The sequence below is a fragment of the Micrasema longulum genome, unplaced genomic scaffold (assembly GCF_059751315.1).
Source record: "Micrasema longulum isolate JH-2025_06_02 unplaced genomic scaffold, ASM5975131v1 h1tg000281l, whole genome shotgun sequence".
NCBI lineage: Eukaryota > Metazoa > Arthropoda > Insecta > Trichoptera > Brachycentridae > Micrasema > Micrasema longulum.
The window spans coordinates 1,178,392-1,200,319 of record NW_028277485.1 but is presented as its reverse complement, the minus strand read 5'-3'; the positions used below and the strand labels follow the sequence as shown (position 1 = coordinate 1,200,319).

Genomic DNA, 21,928 nt, shown 5'->3' with positions numbered 1-21,928 from the left:
AAATAAATAGTTGCGTTCTTTTAATTTATTCAAATATGGGTATTTCAATTTCAGGGAGCATTTTCAATGAGTTGTAAATAACTCTATTAGAAAATGGATTTGTACTGTGGGTAAAGTGGAGTTCGAACCTCGAACCTCTGATCCGTGAGCCCGCGAAACTAACCACGGGACCACAACCCGGTTTAATAATTGAAAAACAGTGTACAAATGTGCAGTTTTGTCAGATAGTGAGTTTTTTTTGCTTGGGACTGACGATATGATATGGTATTTTTTTATTTTTTTTTATGTATGTAAAGGTATCGTTCAAATTGATATTTTACGATGAAGGCAATGTTAAAAATAACAGCAAACACTCATTTAGGTAGACTGGTTCCAAAGATGTTCATTTGTCCGAATATTAAGCAGTACTTCAGTAGCCTAGTAATTAAGGGCTGTTTGCGTGTATTTTCGTAGTCTAAATAAGGGGTTCGAAGTAAACAAAACAGTGCCTCGCGAAAGGATTTTCCGCCTGAGCAACCCTCGCCTAGAGCCTCGGTTAACCTTTACCCGAGAGTCGACCAAACCACAGTCAACAGGCGGCTGTGGAACAGTCACCATCGTCATCATCGCCTCCGATGTTTAATCATTTCAATTCTGTATTCTCAATTTCTCGAGCTTGGGTCAATACATGTCGTTTACTTGTGTTATATCCTTATAAATCAATCATTTCATAGGCATTTTGAGTGCATTAGGTTGAATCGTTTTATTTTTACGAAAATACGCTCTCGATATGTTTTTAAAAATACTTTGGTCGACGAGGATTGTTTCCAAAAACTCAAAGGCTTTTTATTAAATTTAATGGATTCTTCATTCAACAAGATTTGGAAGAATATAATGTTTCTCTTTACGTGGTGTATTAAAGGATTGTACAAATACAAATCTGGTAGGTTTTTTTTTATTATGGACACTTTTTACTGACTTGTTCCTCGTAAGATCAAACGAAATTGTTATTTGAACCTTATCATAAAGGGCTAGACTTGGTAAATAAGTAAAAATGATATATTTTAATCTATTTTACAATCTCTATAAATATTTTTTTGCCAAATTAGTGCAGGAGACAACTCTAGTTCACCCTACTAACGGTATGACACTATAAGGCGTCATTAAATCGTAATGAATACGAGTATTTCAAACTTATTTATTTTATTCAATTTTCATTATTTAATAAATATACTGGAACCTCGTTTTATACGAATACACCGTCTAAAAATTTATTTATTTTTTAAATCGAATATTAACTTAAAAATGCGTAGTAATATAATTATGCTATTCGTTATTGGAATGCCCTACATCGCTATTTTAATTACTTGGTGTACTTTATGTATTACGTGCTGAACCCGGCAATGCTTTGCATTTGCTAGATTTGAGTACATACTCGCATATATATTAAATGAACACAATCGAATAAAGTCATTGACTAACATCTTCGCTAGAAATCTCATATAGACACAACAACTGGTAGATTAAGAAAACTAATAAATGTATTCTACAATTTAAGAAATGTGTTAGACCACAGAACTCTTCGTTCGGTGTATTGCACTCTTCCAATCACTAGCAACATATTTTTATTTTATTTATTTATTTACTTAAGTTAGTTAATATTACATTGTATATTAACTAATATATTTACAATTATAACAAATACTTATTAAATATTTCTTACATAACTACATTATTACAATAAACATAACATTTTTTTTTAAATCCGTAAGTTTTCTTTCATTCTTCATACTTTCAGGCAACTCATCATACAGTTTTAACCCTTTATACATAAAGCTATTTTGTGATTTTGTTTTTTTCTTAAGTGGTAGTCTTATCCTATTTCTATTTCTTGTCCTATATTTATGTACATTTCTATTTAATATAATTTCACTTATAAAATACTTTGGCATGAGATTATTAAACACTTTATATATAAATACAAATACATTATACAATAGTCTTTTCTTTATTCCTATCCAGTTCAATTGTTTTCTCATTTTTTCAACACTATTATATGGTATTATCGGATGGGATAATTGTCTTCAGGCAATCATGATAACTCGAAAAATAATACCAAAAATAATATGTAAATATCCTTCTACCTTTTCATCTGATTTATTGTTTAGAGAGGCCAAAGTCATTTTAATTAGACAAATTTACTTTAAGTCATGTCTGATCAACTTTTGGACCACTAGTAAAAAAAAGAACTCAACCAAAAATAATAACAAGATATTATACTACCTACTGAAAAGTCAAACAAATTCGGCTAAGAGGCATTTCTCTGTGGTAGGTCCAAGGATCTTTAATTTACTGGCTCAGGTGACAAAGGAGTTTGAATCGTTTTCAAAATTTAAATCTGATTTAATTAATTGGTTTTCTCGAACAGGAATGGATCACTGCGACAGAATGTGGAATAACTGCTGTACGACCAATTCGTATGTATAAATGTAAAATGTAATAAGTGGTATGATGTATAAAGTATTCATGGTATTAATAAACTTAATATGTTTGTATAAAACATAATATGAATATGTTTATGCGGATATATATGTGTGTATGTATGTTTATGAATGCATTACAAGTGCCCTGACTCCACACGGATTTTCTAGCGAGTTGGGGCAAGTTTACAGGCATGGGTCGTTCCTGATTGTGCCTCTATAAACGTTGTCTCTGTCGCTAATACATGTGTGTACAATGTTATTAATAAATACAAATAAAAAAAGTAAATTGATTATTGGCTGATTCCAACGTCAGAATTGTTCTTTCTATTTTATTTTATCTTCTTCACTGGTTAAAAACAATGTTTCGACCAGTTTTTGCCCGGTATCATATGATTATGTATGCATATTTCCTATTCGTGTTTTGCTCGGCATACTCGAACATAAAATCACCTATACTTACTGGAAAATATTGATTTTCGTCTAATAAAGCACGTTGAAATAAATATTATTGGGGAGACCTTTCAATTGAAAGTGGACAGGAAATAGGTATATCCGCTTGCCTTGTGTTTTGAAATAATAATTTCTTCCGTCGGTAGGGACGTAGCAAAACGAATTTAATTATTTCTTTCGGTCGAACTGAAGCGGCAATCACCTTTTGTCTGCCATGATTAATTCATTTTAAATGTAACTGAATAATTTCAATGAACAAAATTAAGCATACTTATCAGCTTTCAACATTTTAATTAAGTGCAATGAAGCCTTTCTAATAATTTTTGTTTTAAAAAAACTTAATGTGCTTTTTTCTTTTTAACTTAACTTTTTAAATGTGTATTTTTCTGAATTTATTTTTTTAAATTATCACACAAAAAACGACATTCATATTTTTTCATATCGAAAAATTGGTATTGATAAATAGTTGTAGCACCTTTTCCTAAAATAAAACGCTTACTCTCTTCATACACATTCTATTAAAACTTATGTTTCCAAAAAATATATTTTGGCATAACGAAATATACAGTAGTATTACAATATTTATCTTTAATTATAAAACTCTCCTCGTAATGATTATAAGCTGCAAAATAGCTGAAAGCTACGAGTGCATTCAGTCGTATTTCTACTCGTGTCTATTACGCTTTTTATTGCGTTTTACAGAGGTTCGCTTTTTTAATGAATCGATGGAAGTATTTTTTTCTCTATGATAATATTCGACTGCCAAGTGCATGATTGTTACAATATATTTGACGCACAATAAAGTCATGCAGTATTATTTTCAACAAATATTAATTTGTGAAAACCAGGGTAGATTTTTCACGTTGCCAAGCAAATCTATTGTTTAATTATATTTATGTTCGTCATTGGGGTTTCAGTATAATATTGGATTCCACTTGTATTTGTGTTGTGTGTTGGTTTTACTGTCAAAAATACAATATAAATTGCGGTGCAATATCAAATTCGTCGACTGGTTTTCATCGAGTACAAAAAATCTAGAATTATTTCGATATCTATAGGGTTTTCCGTAAAGGGCGCTCGAACTTTAAACTCAAATAAAGTTTTGTATGAAACATCATTATTTTTTTATGAATGAAACATGATATCGCCAAAATGGCCGCCGCCGCTTAGCTGGACGGTGCGTATCCTAGAAGTCCGATTCCCGATGACTCGACCCCTTGAATCGGGCTCGATATCATTCCTGGCATTGTTTTATTGACTTTTAAGGCATCAAACGTCTGCGGCTTATTCGCATAGACCAGTGATTTAACGTAGCCTCACAAGAAAAAGTTTAATGGCCTTAAAACACACGATCTCGGTGGCCAGTTGATGTCGCCGAAACGCGAGATAACCTAACCTCGAATTTGTCGTGTTGTTACATGTGCTGTATGGCACGTTGCGCCGTCTTGTTGGAGCCACGTATCGTTGAGATCCATATCTTCTAATTCAGACTACCAAAAATTGGTAATCATTGACCTGTACCTCTCGCTGTTGACAGTTATGGCGGTGCTCGCTCATTTGGGAAGAAGTACTGGCCAATTTTTATTTTTTTTAACACTTTATATACATATACAATTTATATACATATGAGCCGGCATATTGCCTTAAGGCAATTTCTTCCTACCTACTCAAACCTTTCAGCTTGAGAAAATTACAAGTACATGGACATATTCTAGGTAATTATACAGAATCTTATACAAAATTTAAAACAAAAATTAACAAAATATTTACACCATACTATGAAAATAGGAGAGGAGATGGGAAGGTGAGAAGGAGAAAGGAAGAACTTAACTTTTTAAATAGTGACATTTCAATCTGACCAATGACCGAAGACCCCGCCGGACGAAAATCCACACCGAACAGTGACTTTTTATGGATACATTCGCAACTGATAGCCATTCATCCATAAATGGGTCTCGTCACTGAAGATGGTTTTCTATCCGAGACGTACCTCGAACAACACGAGCTGAAATGATAGTAAATATACGTTTTCATCCTTGTATTAAACATTTTTCTTAGGAAATTTCAAAGATTTTTTAAAACTCTTCTAAATAATAATATATATAACTAATATTCGTTTGCATCTATAATTCAATGAATTAAATTCGATTATGGGCAAATAAAATATTCAAGTATAAATATAAAATATTTTTTATCTACTCGTATTTGCGAGATTATTTGCAAATCGTTTATTGCTATAGCCAACAAGCTATTACTTTAAATTTTTATTTTAATTCAATACACTGCAAAATAAATCTGAGATAAATTATATGAAACCCTTCTTTATTTCTAATATGTTTTTTTTTTAATACGCGATTCTGTTTATATTTTAACGCACATAAGACCGTTTATAACAATTTGTTTTCAAGATCGATAATATGGAGAATATAAATACTGTGTGTATAATTTATTCCATTGAACTTACTCGTTCCTTGCTTCCTCTCATTTATGCCAATTATTATTTAAGAACATTTTTTGAAAGCTTCATGAAATACATTCTTTGTGTAAATATATTTTTTAATTCCCTCACTAACATGTCTAGTTTCGAGAATACGTAATTTTATCGAGTTATACATTTTGGATATGTATTATTGAAGACAAAATACAGAATATCCAAGTAAGCATTCTATTATTTATTTGATTTATAAAAAATAACTATTACAAAGTAAACGCCTAGTCTTTCCTTGAAAATTTTTATTTCCTTTTGTATTATATGTTAAAAAAAACACACTGAATTTTTTCATTTTCTTTTGAAACAATAGTTCATATATTTTGTATTTCACGTCGAAATAAAAAATCATTTACCGCCTTCTTTATTATTAATCTTACATGCTCTATTTTATATGAACAATGCACCACCTACGTGTTTTTTATTTTATTTGGGTTGGTACTATGCCATAATTGATATGCTATGGTTTTGACCTAAATCTAAATAATTCTCTGTACACGGATTATCTTCAAATACATATTAATCTGTTTTCGTCATCCTGTTTTGAATGAAGTTTCCAGGTTTCAGCTCTCTAACTTTGCAAACATCAACAGACGAAAGAATTGAAGGAATATAGATGTTCAAATATGGGCCGAATGGTGAATGTTACACAGTGTGTAAAATGGCTACTTAAACCAGCCACTGACAGGTCATAAGCCCTGTAGATGCCTAGACTTCTATATTACCTTCTCTAAAATGTTCTTCATCTCTTTTGTAATATGTTAAGTTTCTAGGAATTTAACAAATTATATTTTTAGAATTCATTTTAGAATGTTAAATTAATTAGTGAAATTTCTAATGACGTGTTCCCTAGAAAATGTTTTCCGATATTATGGTCACGTTTAGCTCTCAAAAGCCTATGCTACAAAATATTCTGCAAACGGTGAGTAACGTCGTGTTATATCAATAAAAACACGAGATATTCTGATATACAGGTATTTAAAAATAAAATTAAAATCGTATATTTGTACCGTTCAATAATATGTTTTCCACATTTTATAAAAACATAAAAATTTGGGCCTATTGTAGCAAAATACGACTTCATTATTTTAAAAAATAAGGGATATATCAAGTCTTGCTTTATATTTAGACTCGTATGACATAGCCACGCAGGAGTTGAGGGAAAATTGAAAACTTGTTAGATTTTCTAATAATGCACATACTTTTAAAATCTTTTAAGCTCGAATTTATCATAGTATTTAGAATACTTACTAAAACGCTGAAAATGATTTCATTTTTTTAAAGTTGAAAATCCATAATTTATTTAAACATTACTTAATGTATAAATTATTCAATCGTATATTCATTCATTGCTTTACTACCCATATTTAAAGAAATTTCGTATCCTTACTGTGTCTTCGATATGCTTGCGGATTTTTTTGATCATCTAAAATCATCAATAAACCTAGAAAAACAATATATCTTGCTTATGTGAAGACGCGATATGACAAATATGTAGACAATATATACTAAGATAATATTAAGTTCTTCATTGATTTGACCGATTAGTGGTTGAAACTGGTGTTATTTAGTAGTTACGTAGTTTAGTAGTACGGCGGCCTCCGTGGTGTAGTGGTCAAGAGGCTTGACTCACGCACGGAAGGTTCCGGGTTCGATTCCCGGTGAGAACACAAAAATTAAAAATATGATTTTTCTCAAGCCTGGTTTTTCTGTAATGTAATTCACCACTGTAATTGGGCCTCCTGGCCTGTTGTGGTGCAAAAAAAATGAAATGAAAAAAAAAAAAAATGAAATGAAAAAAAAAAAAATGAAATAGCCTATTTTATAGTATACCGGAATAATAACAAGAAGTTATTGCTTTTAAAACAATACTAATTTATTCACACATGTACATATTTATGTTATTGTTACACACTAATGAACTGCAAATACGTTGATTTTTAGTACTTGATAATTTTTAACCCTATAAATATACTAATCATTACAGATATTCTGGTAGTTGCGAAATCGGAATTAAATACCCTAGCTACAAATCATGTGGTCATAAGTTCGTTCACCAATTAATATTAATTATCGGTTATCCATTCAAGAAGTACTTATTAATTAAAAAATATAAGCTTTGTTTATAATTATTGAACTTTCTAACGGATTTAAATCGTCGGACCCATATTCAGTTCATATAATCACCAGTTTCTAATTATGTTTTACAACTCTGCTTCTTCATAAAAATTAAAAAGGAAAAAGTTATCTCAAAATGAAATGGAAACGTTCAAACTATCGGAGCAGCGGTTACTTCTAATTTATTGTTCTTATGATACCTACTATCTAGGCATAGAATTAAGAAATTAATAAATCCAGAAGGAGCGTAGACTCATATTTGAATACATCGGACTGTGTCAAAAAATAGCCCCACTTTGCCTCATTTTCGCCGCGCACATGCGTGAAGTCGTCGCGTAATGTTGCCAGATCGCGAAAAATATAACCATATTGCAAATTTAAAAAAAAAACTAATTCTCTAAAATTGTATTGTACACGCGAAAACATTGATTGAGAAAACAGAGTAGATAAGTAATGGGTCATTTAATAAGAGTTATTGAATTAATGAACTTTAAACTTAAAAAATTAAACAAATTTTATTTTACATTCTTCTTCTTCACGTGTCATGTCGGGTCCCCCCGACGTTGGCGATCACTTGGGAGAAAGCTTCCCTATCCTGAGCAGTGCAAAACAGCTCCTCCACAGTTCTAATCCTGGTCCATGCTCGGATGTTTCGAAGCCAGGAAAGCTGTTTTCTTCCGACCCCTCTACGTTCCTCGATCTTCCCCTTCGTGACAAGCTGAAGTATGGCATATTTATCACCTCTTAACACATGCCCAAAATATGAAATCTTACGTAGCTTAACAGTGGTGAATAGTTCTCTATTAGTATTGGCTCTACGTAATTCTTCATTGTTGGTTATCATATCGTTTCAAGATATTCTTAACATTCTACGGTGGATCCACATTTCAAATGCTTTAAGGCGGTTTATAATATTAACGTTTAAAGTCCACGCCTCTACGCCGTACAGTAAGACAGGCCATATATAACATTTGACCATTCGTTGTCTCAGCTTAAGGTTTATATTATCGTCACAAAGAAGATTTTTCATTTTGTTAAATCCTGTTCGGGCTGCTTCTATTCTGCATTTTATCTCAATGTCCCGATTTTAAAAATTGTCTAGATTTTCTGTGATGATACTGCCTAAGTACTTAAACTGTTTCACACTCTCAATATTGCTACCTTTGAGTTGGAGATTTACATTTAGATGACTCTCTATTTTACATAAAACAAATATTTTTATATCATGTTAAATAATATTTAATGCTTTAGTAATAATGTCGGTCAAATGTCCACCACGGCGTTGTTTAATCCGAGAGGTTCAATTTTTGTTCGTTTTTTTATTAGATGAGCAAAAAATAAGCTAAAATTCTACTAAATCAATTGAAACCATTGTTCTTATTAATAAAAAGTAGCGTAAAAAAATTTACTACCCTGACAACTCTTACAAAATGTCCATTTTGATTTGTATTACAATCTGACAGGTGTAAAATAGTAAATTTTTTGAGTAATGCATTGGCTACGTATACATGCATTTGATACTTACACATAAAATGTGATCCCATCCTGTTTCTTTTTAATCCCAGCAGCATTTCTACACTTTTAAACGACATAACACGGCATAGTTAAATTCAAATCGGGAGTTGCGTACTGAATGACGTCTACAAAAAAACTAATGGGCCAACACGTAAGAGTAGTTTAGTCGGCTTCTGGACCATTCTAAATTCTATGTATCTAGATTATATTTTATCGATTTCATTTTCTCGCCCTGAAACTGAAATTATCCAGAGTGTGACCGATGTTAATAATTATTATTTAAAATTACAAAAATGTTTTAAGGACCATTCGAAGGTTGCACATCTACGCATTATCAATATTACGGACTGCACAGAAGTGTGATCAAAATTCAAGTACAAATCCGCCTTGTTAGAGATTCGCACAATACATGTACATATACATGTCATTAATCTTTGTAACATGTATTATACATATTATTACATATGCATAAGTTCTTTACTATGTTGCATTGTTTTTCATAACGGACCCATTGTGAGAAAGTAATAGATACGCAACACTCGCATAGATTTGCTCTGCGTTCTACTACAAATCTAACAATCCCAATGTAAAAAATATTTTTTTATAGTTTACTAATATATTTATAATTTTGCAGATGTCACTTCTGGGAGTGGTGAAGGTGCATCTACTTCAACCTCGAGCCCAGTCAACAAGAGGCGTGGATTCAGCAGGTAAGCATTTATATCATAAATATATATAATGAATTACTTCATTGATACTTCATAGACTTATCTTTATAAATATAATTTCTATGTACGTGTGATGTCACTGAACTCCTAAACGGCTTAACCGATTTACGTACGGTTTTCAGAAAAATATAGATCTTTGCGCTGTGCGTGTTCGTAGACATTAATATTTTCAATTTAATATGTAAAAAAGAAGTAAGGAGCATAAATGTTTTATTTGTCGATCTACCAGGGTTGCATTCGAGAAGAATGCATTTACAAAAAAATGAAAAGATGTTGTTTTTTGTTTATAAAAAAGTTTGTTTTTTAATGTTTACATACAGCATTTGTTTTCTGTGGATCTCAATCAGATTATTTCCTTAAATTCCTTATAATTTTTACACATTTATTTATTTTTACTGGATTTTTGGTAATACTAAAATAATATTAAATTCAATACATTTTTAAAAATCGTATTCCTACATAAGTACACCCCTCTATTGGTGAGAAGATCGGAGTTTGACGTTTGCAAAAATAATGCCATATTTGAAAAAATATTTATTTCTCATGTTTTGAAATTTAACCATAAACAAGTACCCACTTAAATTCAATATTTGAATATTAACAATTTTTAGTTTTGGAATTTAATCACAAACAAGTACCTAGGTACCTACTTATCAATGAAAAGTCTTTTTCCAAGAAAAGCCGACGTTTGGGCAGGACAACGTCTGTTGGGTGAGATAGTATTTTATATACTACAATAACTACCTAACATAATATCCTATACTTAATATCGCGAAAGATGCGCTAAGTACGATTTCCGATAGCCGAAAGCGCAGAACCTCCGAGATGATCCAATAAGGTCACCCAACGCACACGCTATTAAGGACGTTTACTGTCACTTCAATATAATATGGATATCGACTCACCTGTTCAAATTGATCCCCTTATTCTGTCAAATAAACGTATACTCGTATTTAGAGACATGGGGAAAAAATATATTTTTGTGTCCTCTCTTTTAAGTTATTCTCTGCATAATATGATATCAGAATGTAGTCACCTCACATTTTGTTCTTATCTGAATACGGGCATTAGCGTACTTTCTTTGAATTGGGGAAATCTTTGTAAATGAGGGTCAAACCGAATAGAGAATTCGCATGAATAATTTGCACTTCAACATTATTGTCGAGTAGAGATCACTCGATCGCGAATTTCGAAAATGTTTAATAACTTATGAAATGTTGTTGTGATGTTGTCTTAGTTGCTCGGGTCCCTACTTGTTACAGCAAAGCCGACTACTAATAAATAAATAAATTGCCGAAAAATCCACGCGTGACCAATATTCATTCCAACATGCTTCAGGAAACAGGACCTCTGTATTAGGTAAAATACGGTTCGGAGATAGTACTTTTGCCGTAGCTGGCCCCTCATCTGGAACCAATTGCCATCACACTTACGAATTATCGACATTCCCGGTTAGTTCAGGGCCCCGATTACAGTGGGAATTTAACACAGTTATCTTCTTTTTTTATTATAGAAATAAAAGACGAGTGATACTTTAATCCACAAATTTGGAATATCCAGTGACCGGTTTCATCGCTTTCGCGACATCTTCGAGACTGGTATCTTTATTAAGGAGTTCAATGTATTTATATATATATATATAAATAGTCTCTAGAGTGTATGATGTATGCCTGGAGAGCGAATTGGCGATGAACGAAAGTAAGTCAAAAGTTTTGGTATTTGAAAGGGATAGTGAGGTTACTGACTGCATAATAAATGTAAACAACAAATGTCTCGAGCAAGTAGAAGAATTTGTGTATCTGGGAAGCATGTTTTCAAGAGATGGAAGAGTAGAAAAAGATGTTGAAAGAAGAGTGAATGCGGGCAACAAAATAAACGGAGCACTAAGCACAGTAATTTCTAATAAAAATATGTCAATCGAAGCTAAACTGGCAGTGCGCAACGGAGATTTAGTCCCAACACTTATGTATGGAAGTGAAACATGGAACTGGCAGAGGAAGGATGAAAGCCAAGTGAACGCAGTGAACGATCAATATGGTTAGATATGCAAGCCTCTTATAGGACATTTATAAAAGAAATAAAATCTAGTTTCTGGTGTACAAAAATCACTGAACAGAAAAAGTCTCCAAAACAACTCTGGCGAAGCCTTCAATCTGTTCGTGGTGACTGTATAGCAGAGACATCTAACACAAGCGCTACTGCCACTGATTTTGCCGACTTTTTTACAAATAAAGTCGAAAAAATCAGACTGGCGTGTAGTTCAGCGAAAAAACCTGTAATTTTAGATAATGCCCTTCAAAAATTCAGTAAATTTGAACCAACGTCTATAAATGAGGTTAAAAAAATTGTTGCGGCATTACCCAACAAACAATGTATATTAGATCCGATGCCAACATGGCTTTTGAAAAAATGCATTAACGTATTAGCTCCATTTTTAACAGATTTATTTAATACATCCATGGAGCGCAGCATTGTTCCGAGAGCCATAAAAAAAGCAAATGTAACTCCACTTTTAAAAAATTCACAACTAGATGTGGAAGATCTTTCCAGTTTTCGCCCTATTTCAAATCTTCCCATCGTATCAAAAATACTAGAAAAAATAGTTTCTCACAGGCTCGTTAACTATATCGAGCGGAATTCTTTATTTTCGGTAAGGCAATCGGCATACCGACGTTTTCATTCCACGGAGACGGGAGTGATAAGAGTACTGTCTGACATTATAACGTCGGTGGACTCTGGTAATCTGGTGTTGATGGCTCTTCTGGACATGAGTGCTGCATTTGATACTGTAGACCATAATATTTTGCTTGAATGTCTGGAGAAAACTTATGGTATCCGTGATCAGGCACATATGTGGTTCAGTTCATATCTTAATAAAAGAGAATATGCGGTCGTGTTCCAGGGTAAAAGCTCAACCAACTTTCGGGTGTCTACAGGAGTGCCTCAAGGGTCAGTACTCGGACCACTTCTCTATCTCCTTTACACTAAAGATATAGAGAACATTATCAAAGAATGTGGATTGTGGTCGCACTGCTATGCAGATGATACGCAGATTTATTTTTATTGCAAACCAGGCGAGAGAAGTGTGCTTGTCAATTTAATTGATGGATGCATCAAGAAAATAGGAAACTGGATGGCTGAAAACAGACTAAACCCATCAAAAACTGAACAACTGTGGGTGGCTTCAGCCAGACGACAGAATTTGATCCAGGATACGGCTCTACCCAATGTAGGGAGTGCCGTTTTACCCACCGTTAAACTACTGGGAGTTTTACTCAATTCTGACCTATCTCTTGACGCTCAAATTAGTAGAACGATAAGTTCGTGCTTCTACCAGCTGAGACAAATTAAATGCATACGCAAACATTTGCCGGTTGATGCCGCCCGTCAATTAATAAATGCGTTTGTAGTATCTAGAGTCGATTATTGTAATGGTATCTATGCAGGTCTACCAATGAACAAAATGACTCGCCTACAATCTGTATTGAATGCCGCAGCGAGACTTATTTTCGGAATCTCTAAGTTCAGTCATATCACTCCACTACTTCGGGAACTACACTGGCTACGTTTTCCACAGAGGGTCGAATACAAACTCTGTTGGCTTATGTATAAGTCACTGCACAACTCGGCTCCGGAATATCTAAGGGAACTATGCATTCCAGATGAACTAGCTGACAGGCGTCTCACGCTTAGATCAGCTACGTCTACGGCGAGAGGAAAAGTTATTATACCTCTACGCAAACAGCGCACTAAATTTGGTGAGCGCGCATTTGCTGTCGCAGGCCCTATGGCATGGAATGCTCTCCCAGCAGAGGTGCGAGGCTGTGAAAGTGAAGTGATGTTTCGGAAAAAACTTAAAACCCACTTGTTCTCTAAATCATTTGAATAAATCCGTAGCACGTGACAACAAAATAAATTATTTTAATTAAATTACAAATTTAAAAGCTTCAATTAAATTAACTTAACAATAGAATCACCATGTAAAGCGCCCTTGAGGTATTTTATTACGAAAATGGCGCTATATAAGTTATCCACAATAAATAAATAAATAAAACGCAGTTGAAATGCGATCTCTTAGACGAATGTGTGGGAAATCAATGTATGACAGGGTTACGAATGATAAAATCAGGCGAGAGTGTAAATCTGAGTCAAGTATAATTGATAAGATTAAGAAAGGGTCTCTGAGATGGTTTGGTCATGCTGAACGAATGGACGACGAAAGAATGGTAAAATAAGTATATATGGCGATAATGAACGGCAACGTGAGACGAGGACGACCAAGGAAGACGGGGCATGATCAGATAAACCAAAATCTTAAATCTGGTCATGTCAAAAGCAGAATGAACCGAAGGGCATCTATGACAAGATGTATGAATGTGGAAGAAGCTAGGAATGTATGCCAGGATAGACGTGTGTGGCGGTCCATTCTCTCTGCCTACTCCTACGGGGAAATGGCGTGATAATAGTAGTAGTAGTAGTAATGTATTTATACATACATTCTAAAATAAATTACAATAAACTTCCATCAACAATTTTTGCTTAGAAACTTAAACAGTTATCTTTGACTGTCTATTAAGAAAAATCGACATTTGTGTACGAAAATGAGTATATTTGCATGAACATTTAAAGTATCTTGATTGGTAACCTATAATTGAACATGAACATGTTTAGAAGAAAAAATCTATGCATATTCTTCTTTTCATACAGAAAACTTAATTTTACTTGGTAGATAAAATTGAAGATAAATTTTAACTTCCCATTGTAATCGGGGCCCAGGTGTCAACTGAAATTCCACTTCTTTCGTTTGTCATTCGCTCAAATTTAGAATCAGAAAGTTTAATTATTAGCTTGAATTTAAGTTTAAGCATACAATTATAAAGCGCTCTTGACGTGATTCACAAAAACAGCGCTTTGTAAGTCACCAAATACTAGTATTATTATTAACATTTTTATACTATATTTGTAGGTACGTAATTCTTTATTTTTAACTAATAAAATGTTCAGTAATTTGTAGCACAATATATTTTTTATGTATCACCGTTATAAGCAGAAATATGCCGTTTTTATGTATTATATTATATTAAAACGCGGTTGATCAATTTGCATTATAATTATTTGCTTTTTCTACATTTTTTTTCATACCTTCTTTGCGAATTTCAAAGTATTTTTGAATCTACAATAATTTCAGAATCAGCAAGTTTTTTTTATACAGTCTGTAAAGTGAGCACTTATACCGTCCAATGACATCTCACAAGCCTATCTAGACTTACATATTATTGCTTTATAATTTCTTCGTCTCTGTTGAGAGAATTGTCTATCTCAGGTAACCTTTCATAAGACAGTTTGTCTATGCGTTTTGTATTTTTTTTATAATGAATTATAATAAAAACAATTTCAGCTGAAATAAACGCCGATTTTTTCAACATTGACATTTAAATTAAATTAAGTGACAGATAAAATAAATTTCATGTTGATTTGATGATTTTGCGTATGTTAATGGTCCTGTCTATGTATGCAGAATGCCCTCCATTCATCATACTTCCCTTGTATGTAAAGTTTAATTAAAATATAGAGTGGTTAAAATATAGAATTAATAAAATATGGCGCTATTAAAATATTGTTGTTTACTGCCGATATAATCACCAATATAATTATCGTTTTAATTGGACGAAGATGCATTTCAAAGTGCACTGCTCATTGATTCTGATCAGTTTATATTAATTTATAACTACTTAAATATCATGATGTGTTTGGGTGGTATTTTGCTACCGATATTTTCAGGTTTATTGTGTAATAAGTTATTAAAGTCATAATTTTCTCTCGTTTTTTATTTTTTAATATTGCGTTAAAGCCGTAAAATACATGTATAACATTTTTCAAATTATTTTTTTATTTCTTTATGTATGTTTTAATGTTTAATTTATATAATTTTTTTTCAAATTAAAAAAAGGTAATTTTGTACCTCCTTTACTTTTTTTTTTTATTATTTTTATTTTTCATTTTCTTTTATTCAGGAAACATACAGTTGTTCGGTTACAAGGTTTAATATTTTACACAATTAGACTTAATTCTAATGGACCAGTGAAGTTTCCATATTATAAAGCAATTATATGTAAGGTTAATTATGAAAGTATAAAAAATAGAAGGAAAAAGAAAAACATAAATGAAAGTTGTTTAAAAATTAAAATTTAAGTGAAAAAAAGATATTTTAAAGTTTGTAGTTTGTAGTGAGTATTTACAAATGGAAATAATATTAAAGATGAAGAAAGTTTGTAATTAAAAATTAAGAATTGAAATAAAGAATATCTTACCAATACATCAGGTTCTCGTGTAAAATCCCACAGGAAACTGTTTACCAAATTGATGTGCCATATATTTGTTTTTTATTATTATTATTATTATTATTATTACAAAACAAACAAACCATTACGCCGTTTCACCGTAAGGGTAGGCAGAGAGGATAGAACGCCACAACACTCTATCTTGACATACAGATCTCGCTTCCTCTACATTCATACATCTTCTCATGCACGCGCGCCGATCATTCCGACTTTTGACATGTCCATCTTTAAGTATTTGTTGGATTTGGTCATGCCATGTCTTTCTCGATCTTCCTCTATTTCTGCATCCATCAACATTCGCATTGTAAATATTCTTAGCCGTTCTTTCGCTGCCCATTCGTTCTACATGTCCAAACCAGCGCAGAGCTCCTTTCTTGATTTTGTCGATAATGCAACATTTGTGCATCTATCGTACATAGTTTTACCACTCACTCGCCTGAGAGATCGCATTTCGACAGCATTCAGCCTACTTTCATCCCTGTTTTTCCAAGTCCATACTTCGCTCCCATACATCGGGGACGGGACCAGGACTCCGTTGTGAACTGCCAATTTTGCCTCTTGTGACAAACATTTATTTGCCAAGGTCGATTTAAGTGCACCGTTTACTCTGTTCCCGGCACTCACCCTCCTTTCAATATCTTTCTCAGTCATTCCATCCCTAGTGAACATACTTCCCGGATACACAAATTCCTCTACCATGATTGTTATTATTATTGTTGTGTTTCTGATCCCATGTGATATTTCTGATGATATTCTCAACTCATGTGTCTGTGTCAACTAATTGCTCGTCCCACCTCAACACAGGAATTTATGTTCCATAGAGTTGGGACTTACGTTTCAAATAATCTGTAATAAACTGCCTTTAAGCAAATAAATACATTTTAAAAAGTAAAATTATAAAAATATGTAGTATATCAACAAAGAGCAACATCGTTTGAAAATAAGTGGGCGGTAAGGATGTCAAAAATAATAAATTAATTCTTAAAATTTTATAATTGACTTGCTTTATCTATGGTTTGTTTTGTTTGCTTTGCGTTTTAGTTTTGCAGTAGCATTTTTTATTTGTGAACAAAATAACGATGCTACGTCACCATGGACTAACGTATCATCGTATTTCTTTCATAGCGATAGTTGGAAAACCAAGCTATTTTCGATCTCGATAAAATATATCATTCTATCGGGATTTTTTTTTATTGATTAACGAGAACTCTTATTGACAAACGACTCAACTTATTAATTATCTTAATAAATTTTTGTCGGCCTCTTAGTGTAATGGTCAGAGCGTTTGCCTGCCATGCAAGAAGTTCTCGGGTTCGATTCCCGACATGGTTGAAATTGAGCATTTATTTAAAGGGGTGTTCCTGGACTGGTACCTAAATCGTAAGACTAATCATCTTACCTTAATGTAACAAAAATGATCAAGATGGGATGATGAAATTCTCCCTAATACCACGTGAGTTAAACTGAGGTGAGGGAAATCTTCTATAGATATTTATTTATTTATTTAATTTTACAATACGCCCAAGGGGCATTTACAAAAAATATACAGGTAAGTACAAACATAGTGCGTAAAAATTTAAAAGATAAACAATGCTTTTTTGTATACATTTAGAAACAACAAGAAGCATACTGCCATGCAAAATAAAAAGTGAAACTTTACATAGTAAAAAAGAAAAAAAAATAAATGGATATAAGAAAAGTAATTGAATTAAAAAGCAAATTGTAAATAACTTGTAAAGAATTCAAACAAAAAAATAAATACATTTTCATATACTTATAAGTATAAAAAAATGGTATCAACAAATTATTGTTAAAAACAAATAATGAAAATTAGTTAACAGTAAGTATATATGTGAAAATACTATAATATACGGTACACAAAAATATTTGATAAATTAATATCAGAAAGAGATAAGATAATAAAAATACACATCAAAAACAGAGCAAGAATTGTATGAAAAATACAGTTTTATTACGACATTTATAATTTGTTTCAAACAGTGCATTTAAGAACGTTTTAAAATTGATATATAGGTGAATGTTGCACAATAAATAAAGTGATTTATTAAAGCAGCCAGTGAAAATTTTTTTCAGTGTGACTTCCATATTCATTTCTGAAAAATGTTTTCCCTCTCTGTTGCAATAAATTTCAATCGAAATATATTTACGTCATGTCACAGTGAAACATTTTCCCTACAAATAGTAACGTTATCTTTGTACGTAAACATTAATCTTACTAAACATAATATATATTATCTTATCCGCATGCTTGTTATTACCATCCACTATTCACTAAATTTAGGTTCTGCGCATCCACAGAACAGTTCTAATCAGGCGTGCTCAAACCTTGGCTCGCGGGCCGCATGTAGCCAATCGATAAGATTTCGTTGGACCCTTTGGAGGTTTTCAACTTTCTCTACGTTTTGCATTTTGTTATTGGTGAAATTAACCAATTTAATTAACAATTTTTAACAGACAATTAAAAGGACAAAACACATAGACGGACTCACTAAAGTAATGGCATCACTACATAGCCTCTTCTACAAAATTAAAGATTTTATACCGAGAAAGGAAAAAATTATAATGTACGAAGCCTATGTCAAAAGTAAATTGAGTTACATGATCGCCTTCTAGGGAACTGGTAACAAGACAGACATAACAAGAATACAAAGACAACAAAATAAAATTCTTAAACTAACATACAACCTACCCTACCTGACCTCTACGACTGAACTGTACAAAAAAACACACCAGCTTGACATAAACTACTTGACTAAAATTGAGACCTTTAAAATTGTGCACAAAATAACACTGGGAAACATACAAGACGACGACATAATATTAGTCAAAAATGCTGACATACACAAATATAACACCAGACAACAACAACACTATCATATTGAAAAAGCAAAGACACACACAGCACAGTCAAAAATACTACATAATGGACTTAAACACTACAACGACCTACCTTACTACTTGAAAACTTTTACTGGAGACAAATTTAAAATCAATCTGAAAAAGCACATGATGACTGAACTAACTAGACTAGACGAGAAATAAAATGACTAGACAATATTAAATTTCTAATGTAACCCTAACGGGTTTTTTAAAAGTGTAAATATTTTTTTTTTAAATATGCATCGATCAATGTGGAATTCGGAAATCCCTACTACATCTATATCGACATTCTGAATTCGCCACGTGTCGACGCCCTTTTTGATGTAAAGGTTAATACGGCACTTTCAGATTTACAAATAGTGCATATTTATGCACTATTTGTAAATCTTTATATTTATAAACATTCAATCAAAATATTGTTATGAAAACCGCGTTCAAAGGTACAAGAAATACAAGAATTTTATCAAAAATATATCCTTGAAGATGAATTTCCAAAATTAAGGCAACGGCAAATCAATTTTCTGAAATTGAAATATCCTAAAATTGAAGGGTTTAAGCAAGTTGGTTGATAAAATTTTAATAAATCTACTCCGATGCCCGACGCCCAAATTACCGGTTGACATTTTAAAAATTATCAAACAAAACAAAAATGTTTTTGTTTTTTTAAATACTAAAATACTTATATCAATTTTGAGATGTTAGTTAATTTTTAATATAAAAAAAATCGTATTAATGTTGGGGGTTGGATATTTTTTTATTTTATTAAAAAAATATATATTTCTCAAGTTAGCTTCTATTACAATTATTAGTACATAAAATAATATTTGGACTTACTTTAATTACATATCTATTAACATCATCATCATTTACACTAAACTTAACATGTCTTTTTAAATTCATTCAAATTCTTTTCATTCTTCATACATTCAGTCATCTCGTCATAAATTTTAAAACCTTAATATTTAATGCAATTTTGGTATTCCGTTTTTTTTTTAGTATACCATTTTGCATCATTCCAACAAAAGCAATCTTACTAAAGACTGAACTATCAATTCGAATAATAAACTAATAGTTAGATAATTATCTACAATATATGATTGAAATTCCAAATTTATATTTTCAAAATCCCATGAGGAATAAATGCAGGAACTTCCGTAAAAACACGCGAAAATACATTTTCTGTCATACTCCGTGCGCCTATTACAGACATTAAAAAAAATCTTTCATAATCCCTTTCAGATAAAATAAGTTTTAAAATACTCTAAATGCATTAAAATCACTTTCAAGTCATTAAATTTTCTCTGTAATTCAATCTGCCTTCGGGAATATTTCGAGCCGCCAGTCTCCATAAAAATTGATATTGCCAGTTTTTGACTCACAGCCCGCTGTGGCGCTTAAAAATAATTTTAGCAATACACTTTTTATTTGTGAGTTTGGAAACAAACTTTGAGCTAGACGCCCGTCGATACGAATTGTAAAATGTTTAAAAATTAAAGTCGAATGTGTAAGTTATTAAAATACCTTGCATCGACTGTCTGCTAATTTGTGTCTTGGACCTGTTGTAATATGTATTACTAGGGACCATATGACAGGCGTTGGCTGCGTTTGACAGGCATTTTAAGGTTTATTTGCATTTCTCTGTAACAGGATTTTTTTCATTTAGGCGATATTTGTAACAAAAGAATATTTTGAAATTTCCTGTAAATATTTTTACTTTTACTGAAAAAAAAAGCTTTGTTGAAAACAATCTCATCGTCTTTCCTTTTTTGCACCTAATGGTGCATATGGCACCGCATTAGTACACAAATCGCAGTGTATCTTTATCATTTTTGTCACATAAAGGTAAGGTGATAGGTGTCAGGTGTCTAGGGACTATGAAATATTCTAGTGTAAAAACACTTCTTTATATAAATATTTCCTGTTTAGCATGTCGGAAATCGAACCTGAAACCTCTTGCATGGTAGGCAAACTCGCTGACTGCTACACCACGACGCTGACATGAAAAAAAACTATCATCTGAAAAATATGTCAGTTTACGCGCAGTAATCGCATACTTTTGTTTATACGCGCTGTATACATATAAATCCCAAATATATATAAATCCCATGCAATTACAATTGGTAGCCATAGACAAATCTCCTTTCTAAATTTCTCTATCTTTCTTACCTTAGTAATTGACCAAAATGGGATTCCTTTCACAAAAACAGTTTTAAATCTTAGCATTATTATGGACCAACACTTCACTTGGCAAGAACTGAGGTTGGGAAGAAATTTTACCGCACCCTTCGTTTACTGAAAAGACTTCAGAATGTTCTTCAACCACAACCAAAAAAAAATCTTTCCCGATGTATTATATTGTCTTTTTGTGTTATGCTTATATTTTCTATCTTGACGCCAATACGGAACTCATAGATCGTCTCGAGCGAATCAAAGCATCCACTTTATTTTCAATCTCAAAAAGTGTGACCATGTATCACCCTTTCGCTCCCAACTCGAGTGGCTTCGTGTTTATCAGCGCATAAACGTTCAATCTCTCGCACTTCTTATAAAAATATCTTGCTGGGAATTTCATTTACCTTTCTGACCGTGGTTTTTCGCTTCGCTCTTCTGGGAAGAGAACACATTGTATTCCTAGACGTAGTACATAATTTTTCAGCTATTCCTTTTCCGTTCAAGCTGCTAGACTTTGGAATGAGCTACCTCTTCAAATAATAAATGCACCTTCTCTATCCACCTTCAAGAAACGCCTGAAACATTTCTTTATATCCTCACAATCCTGAACTCCCTGTATTTTAATGTTTTTTTAAATATGTTTTTTTGTCTCTTTTCTTTCCTTGGTTCCTCCTTCTCTCTTCTTCCATACAGTATCTGATTCCGCATTCATCATCCTTCAACATGTATAACATAATGTACTTTTTAAAAGTT

General features: G+C 32.3%; 1 protein-coding gene across 9 annotated transcripts in view; it reads left to right on the top strand.

Moving 5' to 3' along the window:
* Positions 1–21,928, top strand: part of trio (trio Rho guanine nucleotide exchange factor) — a 492,673-nt gene that overhangs the window by 434,671 nt on the left and 36,074 nt on the right. For all 9 annotated transcript variants that reach the window (XM_088224402.1, XM_088224401.1, XM_088224400.1 and 6 more), the window contains one exon: positions 9,668–9,743. In XM_088224402.1, coding sequence (XP_088080528.1) covers positions 9,668–9,743 — 76 coding nt within the window. The remainder of the gene's footprint in view (positions 1–9,667; positions 9,744–21,928) is intronic.